Source organism: Canis lupus, chromosome 13 (genome assembly GCF_048164855.1).
Source record: "Canis lupus baileyi chromosome 13, mCanLup2.hap1, whole genome shotgun sequence".
NCBI classification, from domain to species: domain Eukaryota; kingdom Metazoa; phylum Chordata; class Mammalia; order Carnivora; family Canidae; genus Canis; species Canis lupus.
Window position 1 is genome coordinate 15,618,634 of NC_132850.1, and position 16,675 is coordinate 15,635,308.

The window sequence follows — 16,675 nt, forward strand, 5'->3', positions numbered from 1 at the left end:
CTGTATATAGCTTGGGCTTTGTAGCTTTTGCTTATTCAAAATTCACATGTTAATGACTTACAATGGTGGTCTACTTTGGGCATTATGTGGTTAAAAAAGAAAATACTTCCCCTCAAAAAACTTTTTAACGTGGAAACAATAAATTTCACAGAAAAAAAAAAAAAAAAGAAAAAAGAACAAAAAACTGTTTCCTAGGTCTGGTGAACTCCTACCTACTCGTCAAGACTCAACTTTTCCCGAACCCTCCATGAAGAGTTAGTATATTCTCTGTCCTCAGAACAGACCTCTATTATTCAGTGCTCATCAATCACAATCACTTTAATACACAAAAGTGAGATAATTCATGCAGAGGACTCAGTGTAGCGTCTGGTACACAGGACACTTAATAGATGATAGCTGTTCCTTTCACTTGGTGATGGGTCTGAACCCCATTCAACAGTGAGGTTCTTTTTTTTTTTTTTTTTTTAAGATTTATTTATTTATTCATTCAGAGAGAGCGAGAGAGGCAGAGACACAGGCAGAGGGAGAAGCAGGCTCCATGCAGGAAGCCCGATGTGGGACTCGATCCCGGGTCTCCAGGATCACACCCCGGGCTGCAGGCGGCGCTAAACCTCTGCGCCACCAGGGCTACCCAACAGTGAAGTTCTTGAGCTGAAACCTGCAATGAAGATTTTTCTGCATCCCCAGGGCCTAGCAAATTAGGGAACAGATGAATGCACTGACTCCATATTCAGTGTTCTGATTGCACCAAATAGCCGGCTCCCAGAGGGCCATGAGTCAGGAAATTGCCTGAAGGTTTTGGGCAAATGCTGACTTTAGCATTTCAGAAGGTCATTTTAGATAAAGGGGCAAACTAGGAAATCACTCCACCTTGATTCTTTACCTGATGCCACAATCCCAGATTCCTAGCCACTGTTAGAAAGTTATTCTTGAACAAAGAGTTGCTAGGGATTTGCATGAGAATTTAGTTTGCTAAAATCATACTTCTACAATGTTCAAATTTAAGTATTTCTCCTAAAATCAGAAAAAAAAATTTGTACGAGGAAGCACTTTTTCATCTATTAAATCAAAACTTTCCTCACTGTAACTCTTGCCCACTTGGTTAACAGGCCTTTGAGAGTAAAGGGCACACATCTGCCACCTATTATGTATGAGAAATCTTCCAATATTTGACAGCAATGATCATGGTCATCTTTAGTCATCTTTCCCTAGATTCAACTGTTTCCTAATTAAAAACAAAACAACTCCCTGCTCCTAATTTCCAGACTCACACACTGAAGTCCTATTTGATCATTAGCTCTGGGTTCTCAGCTCAGTTGGTACTACACCAGAGCAAGGTCACATGTCTGGAGGTAATAGGGGTCTAGATTAGGAAACACTCTAGTGCTTGAAGGCATACATGTCCTCCCCACTATACTTATGGTATAATACAGGGCAACTGTATTATACCATGTGATTTGAGTGGGAAGGCAACTGACCACCTTAGCGTAGAGGCTAACAGGAAAGCAAACCCTGGAACAGGAAGCAGTGCTTGGGAACTCACTCACCTGGGTGGCTCAGTTGGTTGAGCATCTGACTCTTGGATTTGGCTCAGGTCATGATCTTGGGGTCATGGGATTGAGTCAGGCTTACGTCAGGCTCACAGTAAGAACAGAGTCTGCTTGAGATTCTTTCTCCTTCCCTCTCCCTCTGCTCCTCCCCCGCCACTCGCACATGCGTGCACTCTTTAACATAAATAAATAAAAATCTTAAAAAAAAAAAAAAAGGTACTCACTGTATACTCTGGTCTTGAGCATCTCTTGGTTACTTTATCTCTAGCCTCCCAGAGAAGACTTTTCACAACGGGGAAGATCAGGTCTCTAAACACCTAAATCCCTACTACCAAACTTCTCATTACATAAATACAATGTCAGCAAACAGATAAAAGTATAGTGCAAGCCCCAGTCTGTTTTCCTTTGGCTGAGCAGAACCAGTCTGAAGGTTCTGCTTACAACAGTATTTCCAGCTAGAAGAGAACCCACCACAGTCACTGAGGCCACTTTTAGGCTTTGGGTCATAAACTTAGATACTTATGAATACTACCAATGTTGGAGCCTCAGGTAGAATAAGTGGAATCAGAAAAAAAGCAGGCTTCTATTATAATGCAGGGGACTGAGGAGGAACCGAAGGGGGTGGGTCCTGCATGAGCAAGGAGGTGACAAACTGGCTGAAAAGATTGGAAACACCATTAATGCCTTTATCTTCGCTTGGAATAAATAACCCACCACTTCATGGAGCATTTACCAGAGTTCCAGCACAAGGATACTCACATCTTGTATAAGTTTCTCTAAATTCTCTTGAAGTTCATAGAAGTAGTGTGATGTAATGAGACGATTCCGAGATTTATCCAGGCAGTCTCGGGCCATCTCAATCACCTGATGATGAATAAAGCTCAAGGTTCCATCTGCCAAGGGCAACACGCTATCTGGAGTGTTGGAGGAAATGAATTCTGCAAGACGCTCTTCCATTTGTGCGGTAGCCTGCAAATATAAGCAGGAAAAGTGACATATCCCTTCTAGTTCCAGCTCAGTTGGAAGCTCAGCCTGGACTAGTAATAGCCTGAAGATAGGCTCTGTGATCCTGGTTTCCTGATGCTGCATTTGGGGAACTTGACAACTGGACACATGAAAAGATCATCCTTAAGTCAAGTCTAAATATAGTCAAGGGGCACGTAGGAGGTTCAGTGGGTTAAGTGTTCAACTCCTAGTTTTGGCTCAGGTTGTGAGATCGAACCCTGCATGGGGCTCTCTGCTCAGTGGGGAGTCTGCTTCTCTCCCTCTCCCTTTGCCCCTCCCCCTGCTCGTGTGCTCTCTGCTCTCTCTCGCAAATAAATAAATCTTTAAAACAAACATAAACAGTATAGTCAGGGCCCTCTATCATCTGGCCTTATCTGTCTCCCCGCCGCCCAATCCTTGGATGGTATGCTCATTTGCTCTGAGGACCTGGAAGTGTTTGCTGCTCTCCCCCTGTAGCATGTTGCTTCATACCTGTTTATGCTGTTCCCTGTGGGTTCACCTGCCAGGCCTGCCTGGCAAACTCCTATCATTCCTTCTAATCTCAGTTCCCACATCATCTGCCAGACCAACTAGGGTTTCCTTTCCTCTGTCCTGCCACTAGCCCTCCTGATTGTATAAACCTACTGTATGAACACTGCTGCTTTCTAAAGACTTCTCTGCAAATTTCAATTCAGAGAGAATTTGATTTATCTCAGGATCTTCTTGCTTGACCTTAGGGCCCAACTAGACTAAGCAGATGCTCAGAGAGTGTTTGTTGAAGGTGTGAACCTGCCTCCTCATGGACCTGGACCCTCAGCAGAGCAGAACAGGAGTCTGGCTCAGAAGCCTCTTGGGGACCTAACTGCACAGTTAGGCCAAGTGATAAATTACACCAGTCAACAAGTTCCTAGCTGCCTATTTAGGACTTGGTCTTCTTTGCTTTGCCACCAGGTGGCAACTTCTGATTTCCAATTGGGTTTAGGGGTGTGTGTTTCAGATATTTTCACCAATTTTCACCATAAGCATTTTTGCCACAAACATTTTTACTGCACAACTAAATGGCCATAAGGCAATTTTGCTGTAAAAGAAAATAATAACTGGTTGACAGCATTGTTTGACAGTTTCGTTTCATTTCTCCAATGATGCAGAATTCCCATTCATCATCTAAATCTTAGCCTTCGGGGATCCCTGGGTGGCGCAGCGGTTTGGCGCCTGCCTTTGGCCCAGGGCGCAATCCTGGAGACCCGGGATCGAATCCCACATCAGGCTCCCAGTGCATGGAGCCTGCTTCTCCCTCTGCCTGTGTCTCTGCCTCTCTCTCTCTCTGTGACTATCATAAATAAAAAAAAAAAAAAAAAAAAAAATTTTAAATAAAAATAAAAAAATAAATCTTAGCCTTCATGACAGTTTATACAGTGGCTCAGAGTTTTGAATCCATATGCCCTATAGAAATTTGGAAGGTCTATAAATGGACATGTGACAATATGCCAAGGACAAACAAGAGCATGGAAGGCTTTCACAATACAATACAAAGCTCAGTTATAAGTATGTATCCTTATGGGACACCTGGGTGGCCCAGTCAGTTAAGTGTCGGACTCTTGGTTTTGAAGCTCAGGTCGAAATTAAGACCGCATCTAGCTCTATGTTTGACTTGGAGTTGGCTTGGGATTCCCGTTCTCTCTCCCTCTGCATCCCTACCCCTGCTTGTGCTTTCTCTCTCTCTCTCAAATAAATATTTTTTTAAGTTTTATTTTTTTTAAGTTTTTATTTATTTGACAGAGAGAGAAAGAAGCAACAAGCAGGGGGAGTGTGAGAAGCAGATTTCTCATCAAGCAGGGAGCCCGATAGGGGACTTGATCCCAGGACCCTGGGATCATGGCCTGAGTCAAAGGCAGATGACTAAGACACCCAGGGGCCCCTCCAGTTTAGTGCCTGCCTTCGGCCCAGGGCATGATCCTAGAGTCCCGGGATCAAGTACCACGTGGGGCTCCCTGCATGGAGCCTGCTTCTCCTTCTGCCTGTGTCTCTGCCTCTCTCTCTCTCTCTCTGTGTCTCTCATGAATAAATAAATAAAATCTTTAAAAACACACACACACACAAAACCATACTCTAATAGAGAAACTGACATTTCTTTTTTTGAATATTTTATTTATTTATTTGAGAGAGTGAATGAGAACAAGAAAGCATAAGCAGGGGGAAAGGCAGATAGAGAAGGAGAGGCAGACTGCCCACGGAGCAGGGAAGCCTGCTGCAGGGCTTGATCCCAGGTCCCTGGGATCATGACTTGAGCCGAAGGCAGACCCTTAACCAACTAAGCCACCAAGGCGCCTCTAGAAACTGATACTTCTTTTAAAGAAGGATGAAATTTTGGTGAAAAAAAGAAAAAGTGTGATGTTGAACAAGAAGATGAATCTACAGGTAAAACCAAAATGCATAATACTAAGACCAAAAGACTTTGAAGACAAGTGCTTAGGTACAATGAACAAAATAAAATCAGTTATTTGTGCTGTATTGCCATGAATCTACACTATACATTTTGAATGTATTAAAATATTTTATATTTTGCAATAGCCTTTGATTTTGTTTTTCTTTTTCTTCTTTGTTTCCTTATGCCCCTTTTAATGAATATCCTTCATTTGTTTTCTGGGACCTTATCTTTTACAGCAAAATTGCCCAGTGGCCAATTAGTCATGTAGTTAAAGTGCTTTTGGTGAAAACTACCTAGAACTGTAAATATAAACCATATGTGCACACAGGTATACAGTGTGTGGAGAGAGAAAGAGGCTTGGGGAGGAGAGAGGGAGTGGAAGGAAAGGAATCTTAACACATTTTCTCTAACACTGCATCTTTACATGAATGGAGACATGCATACAAAACACACGCAATGCTAGAATGACAACACCTAATAAATATAAGGAGGAGGAAGAAACATGTGAGGTGCATTTTAAACACTACACACTCCTAATTTAATCATAATTTATGATAAATAAACTTTATTTAAATTCAATTTAGTTAACATATATTGTATTATTAGTTTCAGGGGCAGAATTTAGTGTTTCATCAGTTGCACATTGCTCATTACATCAAATGCCCTGACCTCCTTAATCACCCAGTCACCCCTTCTTCCCACTAACCCCTCCTCCAGCAATGCTGTTTGCTTCCCTAGAATTCAGTGTCTCTTATGGCTTGCCTCCTTCTATATTTTCATCTTATTTTTCCTTCCCTTCCCCTATGTTCATCTGTTTTGTTTCTTAAGTTCCACATGGGTAAATCTTATGGTATTTGTCTCTGATTTATTTTGGTTAACATAATACCCTCTAGTTCCATCCATTTCATTGCAAAGGGCAAGTTTCCATTCTTTTTGATGGCTGAGTAATATTCCACTTTATAGAAATATCAGGTCTTCTTTATCCATTCATCCACTGATGCATATCTGGGTTCTCTCCATACTTTGGCTATTGTGGACATTGCTGCTATAAATCCTGGGATCACCACATTTGTATCTTTGGGGTAAAATACCTAGCAGTACAATTGCTGGGTAGTAGGGTAGCTCAATTTTTAACTTCTCAAGGAACCTCCATACTGTTTTCCAGAGCAGCTGCACCAGCTTGCATTCCCACCAGCAGTGTAAGAGGGTTCCCCTTTCTGTACAACTTGCCAACATCTGCCATTTCCTGAATTGTTAATTTTAGCCATTCTGACTGGTGTGAGGTGGAATGTCATTATGATTTTGATTTGTATTTCACTGGTGCTAAGGGATGTTGAGCATTTTTTCATGTGTCTGTTGGCCATTTGTCTATCTTCTGTGGAGAAATGTTTGTTTATATCTTCTGCCCATTTCTTGACTGGATTTTTTGGGTTTTTAGGTGTTGAGTTTGATAAATTCTTTATAGATCTTGGATACTAGCCCTTTATCTGATATGTCATTTGCAAGTATCTTCTCTCATTCCGTTGGTTGCCTTTTAGTTTTGCTGACGGTTTCTCTTGCTCTGCAGAAACCTTTTGTCTTGATAAAGTTCCAATAGTTCAATATTCCTTTTTTTTTTTTTTTTTTTTCTTGTCTTTGGAGACCTGTCTAGCAAGAAGTTGCTGTGGCCAAAGTCAAAGAGGTTGCTGCCTGTGTTCTCCTCTAGGATTTTGATGGAGTCCTATCTCACATTTAGGTCTTTCATTCATTTTGAGTCTATTTTCATGTATGATATAAGAAAGTGGTCCATTTTCATTCTTCTGCATGGGTCTGTCCAATTTTCCTAAAACCATTTGTTGTAGAGACTATCTTTTCCATTGGATATTCTTTCCTGCTTTGTCAAAGATTAGTTAATCGGCCATAGAGTTGAGGGTCCATTTCTGGGTTCTCTATCCTATTCCATTACTCTATGTGTCTGTTTTTTATGCCAGTACCATACTGTCTTGATGATTACAGCTTTGTAATACAGCTCAACTTGTGATGCCTCCAGGTTTGGTTTTCTTTTTCAATATTACTTTGGCTATTTGGGGTCTTTTCTGGTTCCACACAAATTTTAGGACTATATGCTCCAGCTCTGTGAAAAAGGTCAATGGTATTTTGATAGGGATTACAATAAATGTGTAGATCGCTCTGGATAGCATAGACATTTTAACATTTGTTCTTCCAATCTATGAGCATCCAATGTTTTTCCATTTCTTTGTGTCTTCCTCAATTTTTTTCATAAGTGGCTCTATAGTTTTCAGAGTAAGATCCATTTACCTCTTTGATTAGGCTTATTCCTAGATATCTTACGATTTTTGGTGCAATTATAAATGGGATCAATTCCCTGATTTCTCTTTCTTCTGCTTAACTGTTAGTGTATAGAAATGCAACTGATTTCTGTGCATTGATTTTATATCCTGCGATTTTGCTGAATTCTTGTATCAGTTCTAGGAAATTTCTGGTGGAGTCTTTTGGGTTTTCTACACAGAACATCATGTTGTCTGCAAAGAGTTAAAGTTTGACTTCTTAACTGATTTGGATGACTTTTATTTTTTGTTGTTGTCTGACTGCCAAGGCTAGGATTTCCAGTACTATGTTGAACAAAACTGGTGAGAGTGGACATCACTGTCATGTTTATGACCTTAGAGGAATAGCTTTCAGTTTTTCCCCACTGAAGATGATATTTGCTGTGAGTTTTCTCTATGTGGCTTTTATGATATTGAGGTGGGTTCCCTCTATCCCTATGTGGTGGTGAATTTTAATCAAGAAAGGATACTGGGGATGCCTGGGTGGCTCAGTGGTTTAGAGCCTGCTTTCAGCACAGGGTTTGATCCTGGAGTCCCAGGACTGAGTCCCACATAGGGCTCCCTGCATGGAGCCTGCTTCTCTCTCTGCCTGTGTCTCTGCCTCTCTCTCTCTCTCTCTCTCACTCTGTGTCTCTCATGAATAAAATCTTTTTTTTTTTTTTTAAAAAAAAGATACTCCATTTTGTCAAATGCTTTTTTTTTTTACATCTATTTAGAGAATCACATGGTTTTTGTCCTTTCTTTTATTAATGTTCTCTATCACACTGTTGTCTTGTGAATGTTGAACCACCCTTTGCAGCCTAGGAGTAAATCCCACTTGGTTATGGTAAATAATCTTTTTAATGTACTTTTGGAGCCCAGTAGCTAGTATCTCTGTTAGAATTTTTGCATCCACTTTCACCAGGGTTATTGGTCTGTAATTCTTTTTGGTGGGGTCTTTTTCTGGTTTGGGGATCAAGGTAATGCTGGCCTCACAGAGTTTGGAAGTTTTCCTTCCATTTCTCTTTTTACTTTATTTATCTGGGGGTGGGGAGCGGAGAAAGAGAGAGAGAGAGAACAAGCAGAGGAGAGGAAGAAGAATCCCTGCTGAGCAGGGAGCTCAATGTGGGGCTCAATCTCAGGACCCCAGGATCATGACTTGAGCCAAAGGCAAATGCTTAATTAATTGAGCCACCAGGCACCCCTTTCCATTTCTATTTTTTGAAATAGTTTCAGGACAATAAACATTAATTCTGCTTTAAATGTTTGGTAAAATTCCACTGGGAGGCTATCTGGCCCTGAACTTTTGTTTATTGGGAGATTTTTAATGACCATTTCAATTTCCTTGCTGGTTGTGGGTCTGTTCAGGTTTTCTATTTCTTCCTATTTCAGTTTTGGTAGTTTATGTTTCTAGGAATGCATCCATTTCTTCCAGATTGCCTAATTTGTTGGCATATAATTGCTCATAGTATTCTAATTGTTTGTATTTCTTTGGTGTTGGTTGTGATCTCTCCTCTTTCATTCATGAATTTGAGTCCTTCTTTTCTTTTTGATAAATCTGGCTAGAGGTTTATTTATTAACTCTTTCAGAGAACTAGCTCCTAGTTTCGCTCATCTGTTCTGGTTGTTTTGGTTTTTACTTCATTGATTTCTGCTCTAATCTTTATTATTTATCTTCTGCTGGATTTAGGCTTTATTTGCTGTTCTTTTTCCAGCTCTTTAGGTATAAGGTTAGCTTGTGCATTTGAGACTTTTCTAATTCCTTGAGAAAGGCTTGTATTGCTATTTACTTCCCTCTTAGAACTGCCTTTGCTGCATCCCAAAGGTTTTGAACAGTTGTTTTCATTTTCATTTGTTTCCATGCATTTTCAAAACTTCTTTAATTTCCTGGTTGACCCATTCATTCTTTAGTGGGATGCTCTTTAACCTCGAAATATTCGAGTTCCTTCCAAGTTTCCTCATGTGATTGAGTTCAAGTTGCAAAGCATTGTGTTCTGAAAATATGCATGGTATAACCTCAGTCTTTTTATACTGGTTGATACATCACTGGTTGTGATGTATTCTGGAGAATGTTCCATGTGCACTCAAGAAGAATGTGTATTCTGCTGCTTTAGGGTGAAATGCTCTGAACGTATCTATGAAGTCTATCAGGTACAGGGTGTCATTCAAAGCCCTTGTTTCCTTGTTGATCTTCGGCTTAGATGATGTATCCATTGCTCTGAGTGGGGTGTTAAAGTCCCCTACTATTATTGTATTATTACCAATGTGTTTCTTTAATTTTGGTACTAATTGGTTTGTATATTGGCTGCTCCCAAGTTAGGTACGTAAAGATTTACAATTGTTAGATCTTCTTGTTGGATAGACCCTTTAGTTGTGCTATAGTGCTCTTTTTCATCTTGTCACAGTCTTCGGTTTAAAATCTAATCTGGGGATCCCTGGGTGGCGCAGCAGTTTAGCGCCTGCCTTTGGCCCAGGGCGCGATCCTGGAGACCCGGGATCGAATCCCACATCGGGCTCCCGGTGCATGGAGCCTGCTTCTCTCTCTGCCTATGTCTCTGCCTCTCTTTCTGTGTGACTATCATGAATAAATAAATAAAATCTTTAAAAAAATAAAATAAAATAAAATCTAATCTGTCTGATATGAAATGGCTACACCAGCTTTCCTTTGATGTCACTGGCATGATAAATGGTTCTCCACCCCCTTACTTTCAATCTGGAGATGTCTTTGGGTCTAAAATGAATCTCTTGTAATGTAAGCAGCATATCAATGGATCTTGTTTTTTTATTTATTTTTTATTTTTTTAAAGATGTTTTACTTATTTATTCATGGGGGGGGGCGGGGCAGAGACACAGGCAGAGGGAGAAGCAGGCTCCATGCAGGAGCCTGATGTGGGACTCGATCCTGGGACTCCAGGATTAGGCCCTGGGCCAAAGGCAGGCACTAAACCACTGAGCCACCCAGGGATCCTGGATCTTGTTTTTTAATCCATTCTGGTATCTTATGTATTTTGATTGGAGCATTTAGTCCATTTACATTCAGAGTAGTTACTGAAAGATGAATTTAGTGCCATTGTATTACCTATAAAGTCAATGCTCCTATAAATTGTTTCTATTCCCTTCTGGTCTATTGTTATTTTTGTGCTCTCTTTGCTTACAGGATCAACTTTAATATTCCTTGCAGGGCTGATTTAGTGTTCACACATTTCTTTAGTTTTTTATTGTCCTGGAAGCTATTCATCTCTTCTAGCATAACTGAATGACAGCCTTACTGGATAAAGTATTCTTGGCTGCATATTTTCCCCACTTACCATGCTGGATATATCAAGGCAGTTCTTTCTGATCTGCCAGGTCTCTGTGGATAGGTCTGCTGCCAGCCTTATATGTCTACCCTTGTAGGTTAAGGACCTCTTATCTTGAGCTACTTTCAGGATTTTCTCTTCATTTTTGAAATTTGCAAAATTTCACTATTATATGTCAAAGTGTTGACCTACTTTTAACTGATTTTGAGGGTGGTTCTCTGTGCCTCCTGGACTTGAATGCCTGTTTCCTTCCCCAGAGTAGTAAGTTCTCAGCTGTAATTTGTTCAAAAAAACCTTCTGCCCCTCTCTCCCATCCGTCATCTTATGGGACCCTTAATATCTGGATATTATTCTGCTTCATGGACTTGCTGAGTTCTCTAAGTCTCCCTTTGTGATTCAGTCATTTTCTTTCTCTCTTCTTTTCAGCTTCCTTATTTTCCATCATTTTATCTTCTCTATCACTGACATGCTGTTCTACCTCACTCATTCTCATTTTTATAGCCTCCATTTGGGACTGCATCTTGATACTAGCATTTTTAATTTTGGCCCAAATAGATTTTAGCTATTTTATTTCTACAGTAAGGGATTCTATAGTGTCTTCTATGCTTTTTTCAAGCCCAGCTAGTATCTTTATAATCATTGTTTTAAATTCTAGTTCAGACATCTTACTTATGCCTGTATTGATTAAATCTCTGGCAGTGAATACTACCTTCTGTTCTTTCTTTTGGGGTGAATTTCTCCATTTCATCATTTTCATCAGAAAAGAATAAAAGAGAAAAAATAACAATAACAATAATGATAACAGAAAAAACAAACAAGGAACAAAACAAATTTAAAAATTAGATCTGGGGTGTGTTTTGGTCTGTTGTTACAAGAAACTAGTTCCCAAATTTTAAGAAAAAAGGAGACACAAAATAAAATAAGAAACACTAAGGAAACAAAAAATATATATAGTGTATATATAAAAATAAAAATTTAAAAAGAATTGAAAAATAATAACTGAAAAAAAATACTGAAAGACTAAAGAATAAAAAAACAATGGATGCTATTTATTGTTTTCCCCAAGAGCTTTGTAGCCCTTTATGACCAGTAAATTTAGTGTGAGCCAGTTGTTCATACTAGTCTTCTGGGGGAGGGGCCCATTGCACTGATTCTCAGGTGTACTTGCCCTAGTGGAAATTCATCTCCAGTGCACAGGGAGGCAGGGCTCAGTGTAAGTAGCTCTGGATTCTTCTATGTGGTACTACTTTGCTTCCTGAAGGCTTTCAGCACTGACAGGAGCGATGAAAATGGTGGCGCACTGATCTCTAGCCCTGGAGCTGAAAGTTCATATCCCCGCTTCAGTGAGCCCACACAGAAAAGCAGTCCTTCACTCTTGTCTCGCGGGGTTCCATCAAAACTCTGTGTTCACCTGGCCTGTGCCCGAGTGTTTTTATCTCGGGCACATGACTGAGTTTCAAAACTCCAAATTTTATGGATACCTCTGGTGCGGACCCATGCTCTTTCTCCCAGAGGAGGGAAGGGGTCTCTCCATGCTTTTGCCTTTTGCTGGACCCCTGCCAGAAAAGTGGTCACATGACGGTACAGTGATTCACAGTTTATGGCAACACAGAGCAGAAAGGCAGCACCTAGACCTGCTGTTTTCAGCCATTTTCCCCACTCTTGTGCCTGGGAACTCTGCCACACTCAGGCACCCCTGTTCTTCTCATGATCCTGAGGATCCTGAGACCATGCTGAGGAGCCTGGGTTTCTGCCTCACTTTGCCACCCAAGCACCTTTAACCCTGGGACATTCGCCACCATCGCAGACTTCTAAAAGTTCTAATTTTTTTGTTAATGATTTTATTTATTTATTTATTTATTTATTTATTTATTTATTTATTTATTTATTTATTCATGAGATACACAGAGAGGCAGAGACATAGGCAGAAGGAGAAGAAGGTTCCCCGTGGGGACCCCCATGCAGGACTCCATCACGACCAGAGCCGAAGGCAGACGCTCAACCACTGAGCCACTCAGGCGCCCCTAAAAGTTTGAATTTTTCACTCGACAGCTTTTAATACTTACTGGTACCCTCCTTAAGGAGGCTCCCCTCCCTCCATCATATCCTGAGGTATCTCACCCAAGATCCAAGTCTCTATACCTCCTACCTTCCAAAAAGTGTTCACTTTTTTTACTTGCAGAGTTGCAGCATTTCTTTTCTCAGACCTCTGATTTTCACAGGTACTCAGAATGGAAGCTATCTAGCTGTATTCGAAGGGACCAGACAAACTTAGGGTCCCTGACTCCTTTAACTCCACCCCCTATTCCTAAACTTCCTTATAAAGGATTTAGCATAACAAAATGATTCCCTAGCTGTCCATTCTGCCCCTGTTCCTCACTCCTCCTCTCTAAAGCCTTCTCCAAGACCAGAAAACATAGACCATGGGGCCCAGGGCAGCAGAGAAATCACAGCTCACACTTACTGAGTGATTACTATGTCCTGGGCACAGTTAGAAAAGTTTAATATTCATTAATCTTCACAAACTTTCTACGAGATAAATACTCTTATTATCCCAATTTACAGATGAGTTAAATAATCTGTCTAGGGTCATATTGTGAGTAAATGGTAGAAGTAGATTTGAACCCATTCAATCTGGTTCTAGAATGTATGTCCTTCCTTACTGCTATGCTTCACTATGTATGTCAAGAGGAAAAGCACAGAGCTTCATACCATCTCCCTAAGCCACCCATGCGTGTCCAGGAGACTATACTGGAGTCTCGGAAAAGGACACTCTCAGAAGAGCAGGGAACCACTGCACACTGCAGCCTCTGGACTCAGATGAATAGGTAGACCCAGGGAAGTCTGGATAGAGGATGAAGACAAGAGGCTTGAGAGCCCCATGCTCCTTGCTGTCATGGACAGGGAGCCTGTGCCAGTTCCCTGGTTCTGACAGAGCTGGCTATGTTCTGCAAGAACAGGGCCCGTCACGAGAAGGCGAGAGTCGGAGTGTATAGGCATGCTGTGTTCAAAAAGAAATTCAAATGCAAAACAAGCACCCAGGTTCCACATACACAACAGTTTCTAGCCAAACTGCAGAGCTGCGAAGACTACTTCCCAGCTACCTCAGCAGAGTAATCTGCTTTCCTCAGCATTCTCCTGCTTGAAAACTCTGGCTCCCACCTTCCTGCTTCCTCCAGCCAGCACACTGGTCTGTGCACTCTCCAGGCCTGGTAATGAGGCACTGCTTCAGAAATCTGCATAGAATAAACATGCTTTCTGCTAGCCAATCCTGTTCTGCAAGGACCCTGACTTGTGGACTTGATGTGCATGGTTAGAAACAAGGTGCCCAGTTCTTTCCTTCCCCACCAACACATGGGGGAATACCTTTCTAACATTTCCTTCTAGACACCACTCCAGGGAGTAGAGAAATAGAAGCCCTGCAAATATGAGCCCCAAACTCATAGTCCCTGCTACCTGCCTCATCTCTAGCAGTCTGAAAGCCTTGTGCTTATACCCTTCTCCTCCTGGTGCCTTCCTGCTCTTCTTAACTACCTCTGGAGAGAGCACTCCATCCCCTCACCCTCAGTCTTCCCACAGGTGCAGCCATCCTCAGGATTCTTACCTTGGGGAATCTTTCTTTGTATACATGATTCATCATTATTATTTCACTGTCAAAGGAAACTGGGGACCGTCCAGGACTAAATAAGAAAGAAAAAATTGTGTTATTTTAGTGCCATGGATCTCTCAAGAAGAAAGATAACCATTCCCAGAGTCCTTGCCCTCCCACTGTCTGCAGTACACCCACACACCTTAATGCATGCTGAGTTCTAGAGTCTTCCTTTTTCCTGAAGTTCCCAGGACACCTTGTTTGACTCAAAATGGTGCCATCTGGAACTAGGCTACTTTCCTATAAGAAGGCTGGTTTTCACAAAGACCTCTGCCAGGGCCTGAAAAGGCCCAAAAGGAGGAAACCACTCCTGAGTCTACTCCTAGGTGGCTTTCCTAGGATGACCTCCCCAGAACAGGGCTCTCTGGGCTTTCTTTGCTTTGGCCAGTGGAGTTGAGCATACCCCAGCATGGGGTTCTAGGAATCAAATCAAATAAAACTACCACCAAAACAAACAAACAAAAAAACAAAGGAAAACGGTATAAACCTATATCCTTTTCCAAACAAGCTGCAGCCAAGGAGGCTAACTTAGGCTCTGACCTGGGGGATAAATGAGGCCAATCCAGCCTGCAGTGAGTTATTAGCCTGGGTCACCTAAATATTCCTCTTTGGCCCATATGTAGTTACATCTTCTTAAAGGATTTCAAAGTTTGAGTCACACAAATAAATCGGTATTTGGATCCTGGCCAGTTTGGTTCCCCTGACGTGTTACCCTAGCTGAGCTAGGTTCAGAATTGTCCTGCTCTGCCTTTCTTCCCTGGAATGGGCCATGGTCTGCCTGATGTATCAATACATATTACCAAGTATTTTAAGAGTAATACAGCAGGGACTTCCTGAGATACTATATCCCTCTCAGTCTCAAATGGCCTCAAACGAACCCTTTACCCTGTGGATTCAGAGAGCACCAAGATTCAGGTATTCCTCTGAGTGAGACAAAGAAGGGCACTGGGATCCACACTCCACAAAAACTCAAATTTGTGTTTTTGATCCTCTGCACAACAGTCCCAGTGATCATCTGCATCAGTCTCTGAACTTGAACCAGTCCTTGTGGTCTGGCTCAGCTCACTTCCTGATATTCAGAGTAGAAACATTATCTGAGGGCATTCTTCCTGGGAGGCCCTGCTCCTCTGTGCTCCTACCTCAAACATATTAGCCAATTAATTATTTCCCAGGGGCTCTGGAAAGCTGAACTCTGTCATTAAAGCCATGCCCATTTTAATTTCCATCCTCTTCCTCAACCTGGAATTCTGGCATAGTTTTACCAGCTAATGCCAAAGGAAAGAGCTAATTGAAGGAATTCAGAGTTAAGTAGTTGCCACAGACACTGTTTGGCATACAAAGCCTAAATTATTTACTCTCTTGCGCTTTATAGAAAATCTGCCTATTCCTATGCTGTGCAAACAAGCTGAGCTCCACAGATCCTAGGGTTGCAGGCAGAGAGCAGTCCTCACCTGAGGCTGCGAGAGCGCGGCCGCATGGCTGGGGACTGCCGTCCCTCCTCATCTGGTACACTCTCTGTGCTGAAATGCTTCGTCAAAAAGTGCAGCTCATCGGCTGTAGGCTGGAAGGGCAACTGGTGCAGCTTTTCCTGTGAGGAACATGATGACTAGAGGGAAAAACATTAACAAGCAGCATTACAGACACGTCTGAGGCAAGTCCAGGAACAGACAGGACTTTCCAGTCAGTGTAAACCCACAGGTAACCCAAAGCAGGCCTTCTCTGCCTTGCTCCTTTTAGCCTCCCCTGGGCATGATTCCTCCCCTACTCCCTCAGAGCCTTCAGTCCTGAGGAAGCCAAGATACTAGGAGCCTTCATGAGTCTTGCAGGCAGTTGGACCCAGACATTCATAAGGTGTGGGAGCTCCATAACTACCTACGGAACTTCTTTCGGTGGTAAAGAGCAGATTTTTCTGCATGGATGCTTTGCCCTCAGTGAAGCTTTTGGCTAGTCAGGATGGCAAGAAATTAATAAACCATGCTTCCTGGCTTAGGAACTGCTCCAGGTGTACCCAGCCTACAAATGTTGGGAGAACTCATTAATGCTTCCTTTCGGCTGTTACCCACAGGACAACTGGCAGCGCTGAGGTTATGAAGGCTGTGACCAGACTCCAGGAACTCGAGTAGGCAAGAAAATCCAGCAAGGAAGAAAATTACTTTTAGATCTGGAACCCAAAGACTAGACCTGACCTGAAAACAATGAAGAATCCAACATGGCCCAATGACTGAGTTTCCAGACAAGAGCCCACTGCCAACCACAACAGACCACCTGAGGAAGTGAGCCATGCCACTGCAGGCACCCCACAGACACAGCGACTGCTGTGACAGCCCTATACAGCACCAGAATCGGTGATATCCTCCTTTCTTGACAAGACTGGCTAAGAGAGCAGGCAACTCTAACATCATTGGCTTAGTTTCTGTTCATCAGCTGATGAGGAACCTGGGGTTTAAATATCTAAATCC

The 16,675-nt window shown here is 42.0% G+C and overlaps 1 protein-coding gene across 16 annotated transcripts in view; it reads right to left on the bottom strand.

Moving 5' to 3' along the window:
- The window catches only part of MAST2 (microtubule associated serine/threonine kinase 2), a 208,308-nt gene that overhangs the window by 17,423 nt on the left and 174,210 nt on the right, over positions 1-16,675 (bottom strand). For all 16 annotated transcript variants that reach the window (XM_072772330.1, XM_072772329.1, XM_072772328.1 and 13 more), the window contains 3 exons: positions 15,668-15,822; positions 14,172-14,247; positions 2,310-2,519 (listed from right to left, as the gene is read on the bottom strand). In XM_072772330.1, coding sequence (XP_072628431.1) covers positions 2,310-2,519; positions 14,172-14,247; positions 15,668-15,822 — 441 coding nt within the window. The remainder of the gene's footprint in view (positions 1-2,309; positions 2,520-14,171; positions 14,248-15,667; positions 15,823-16,675) is intronic.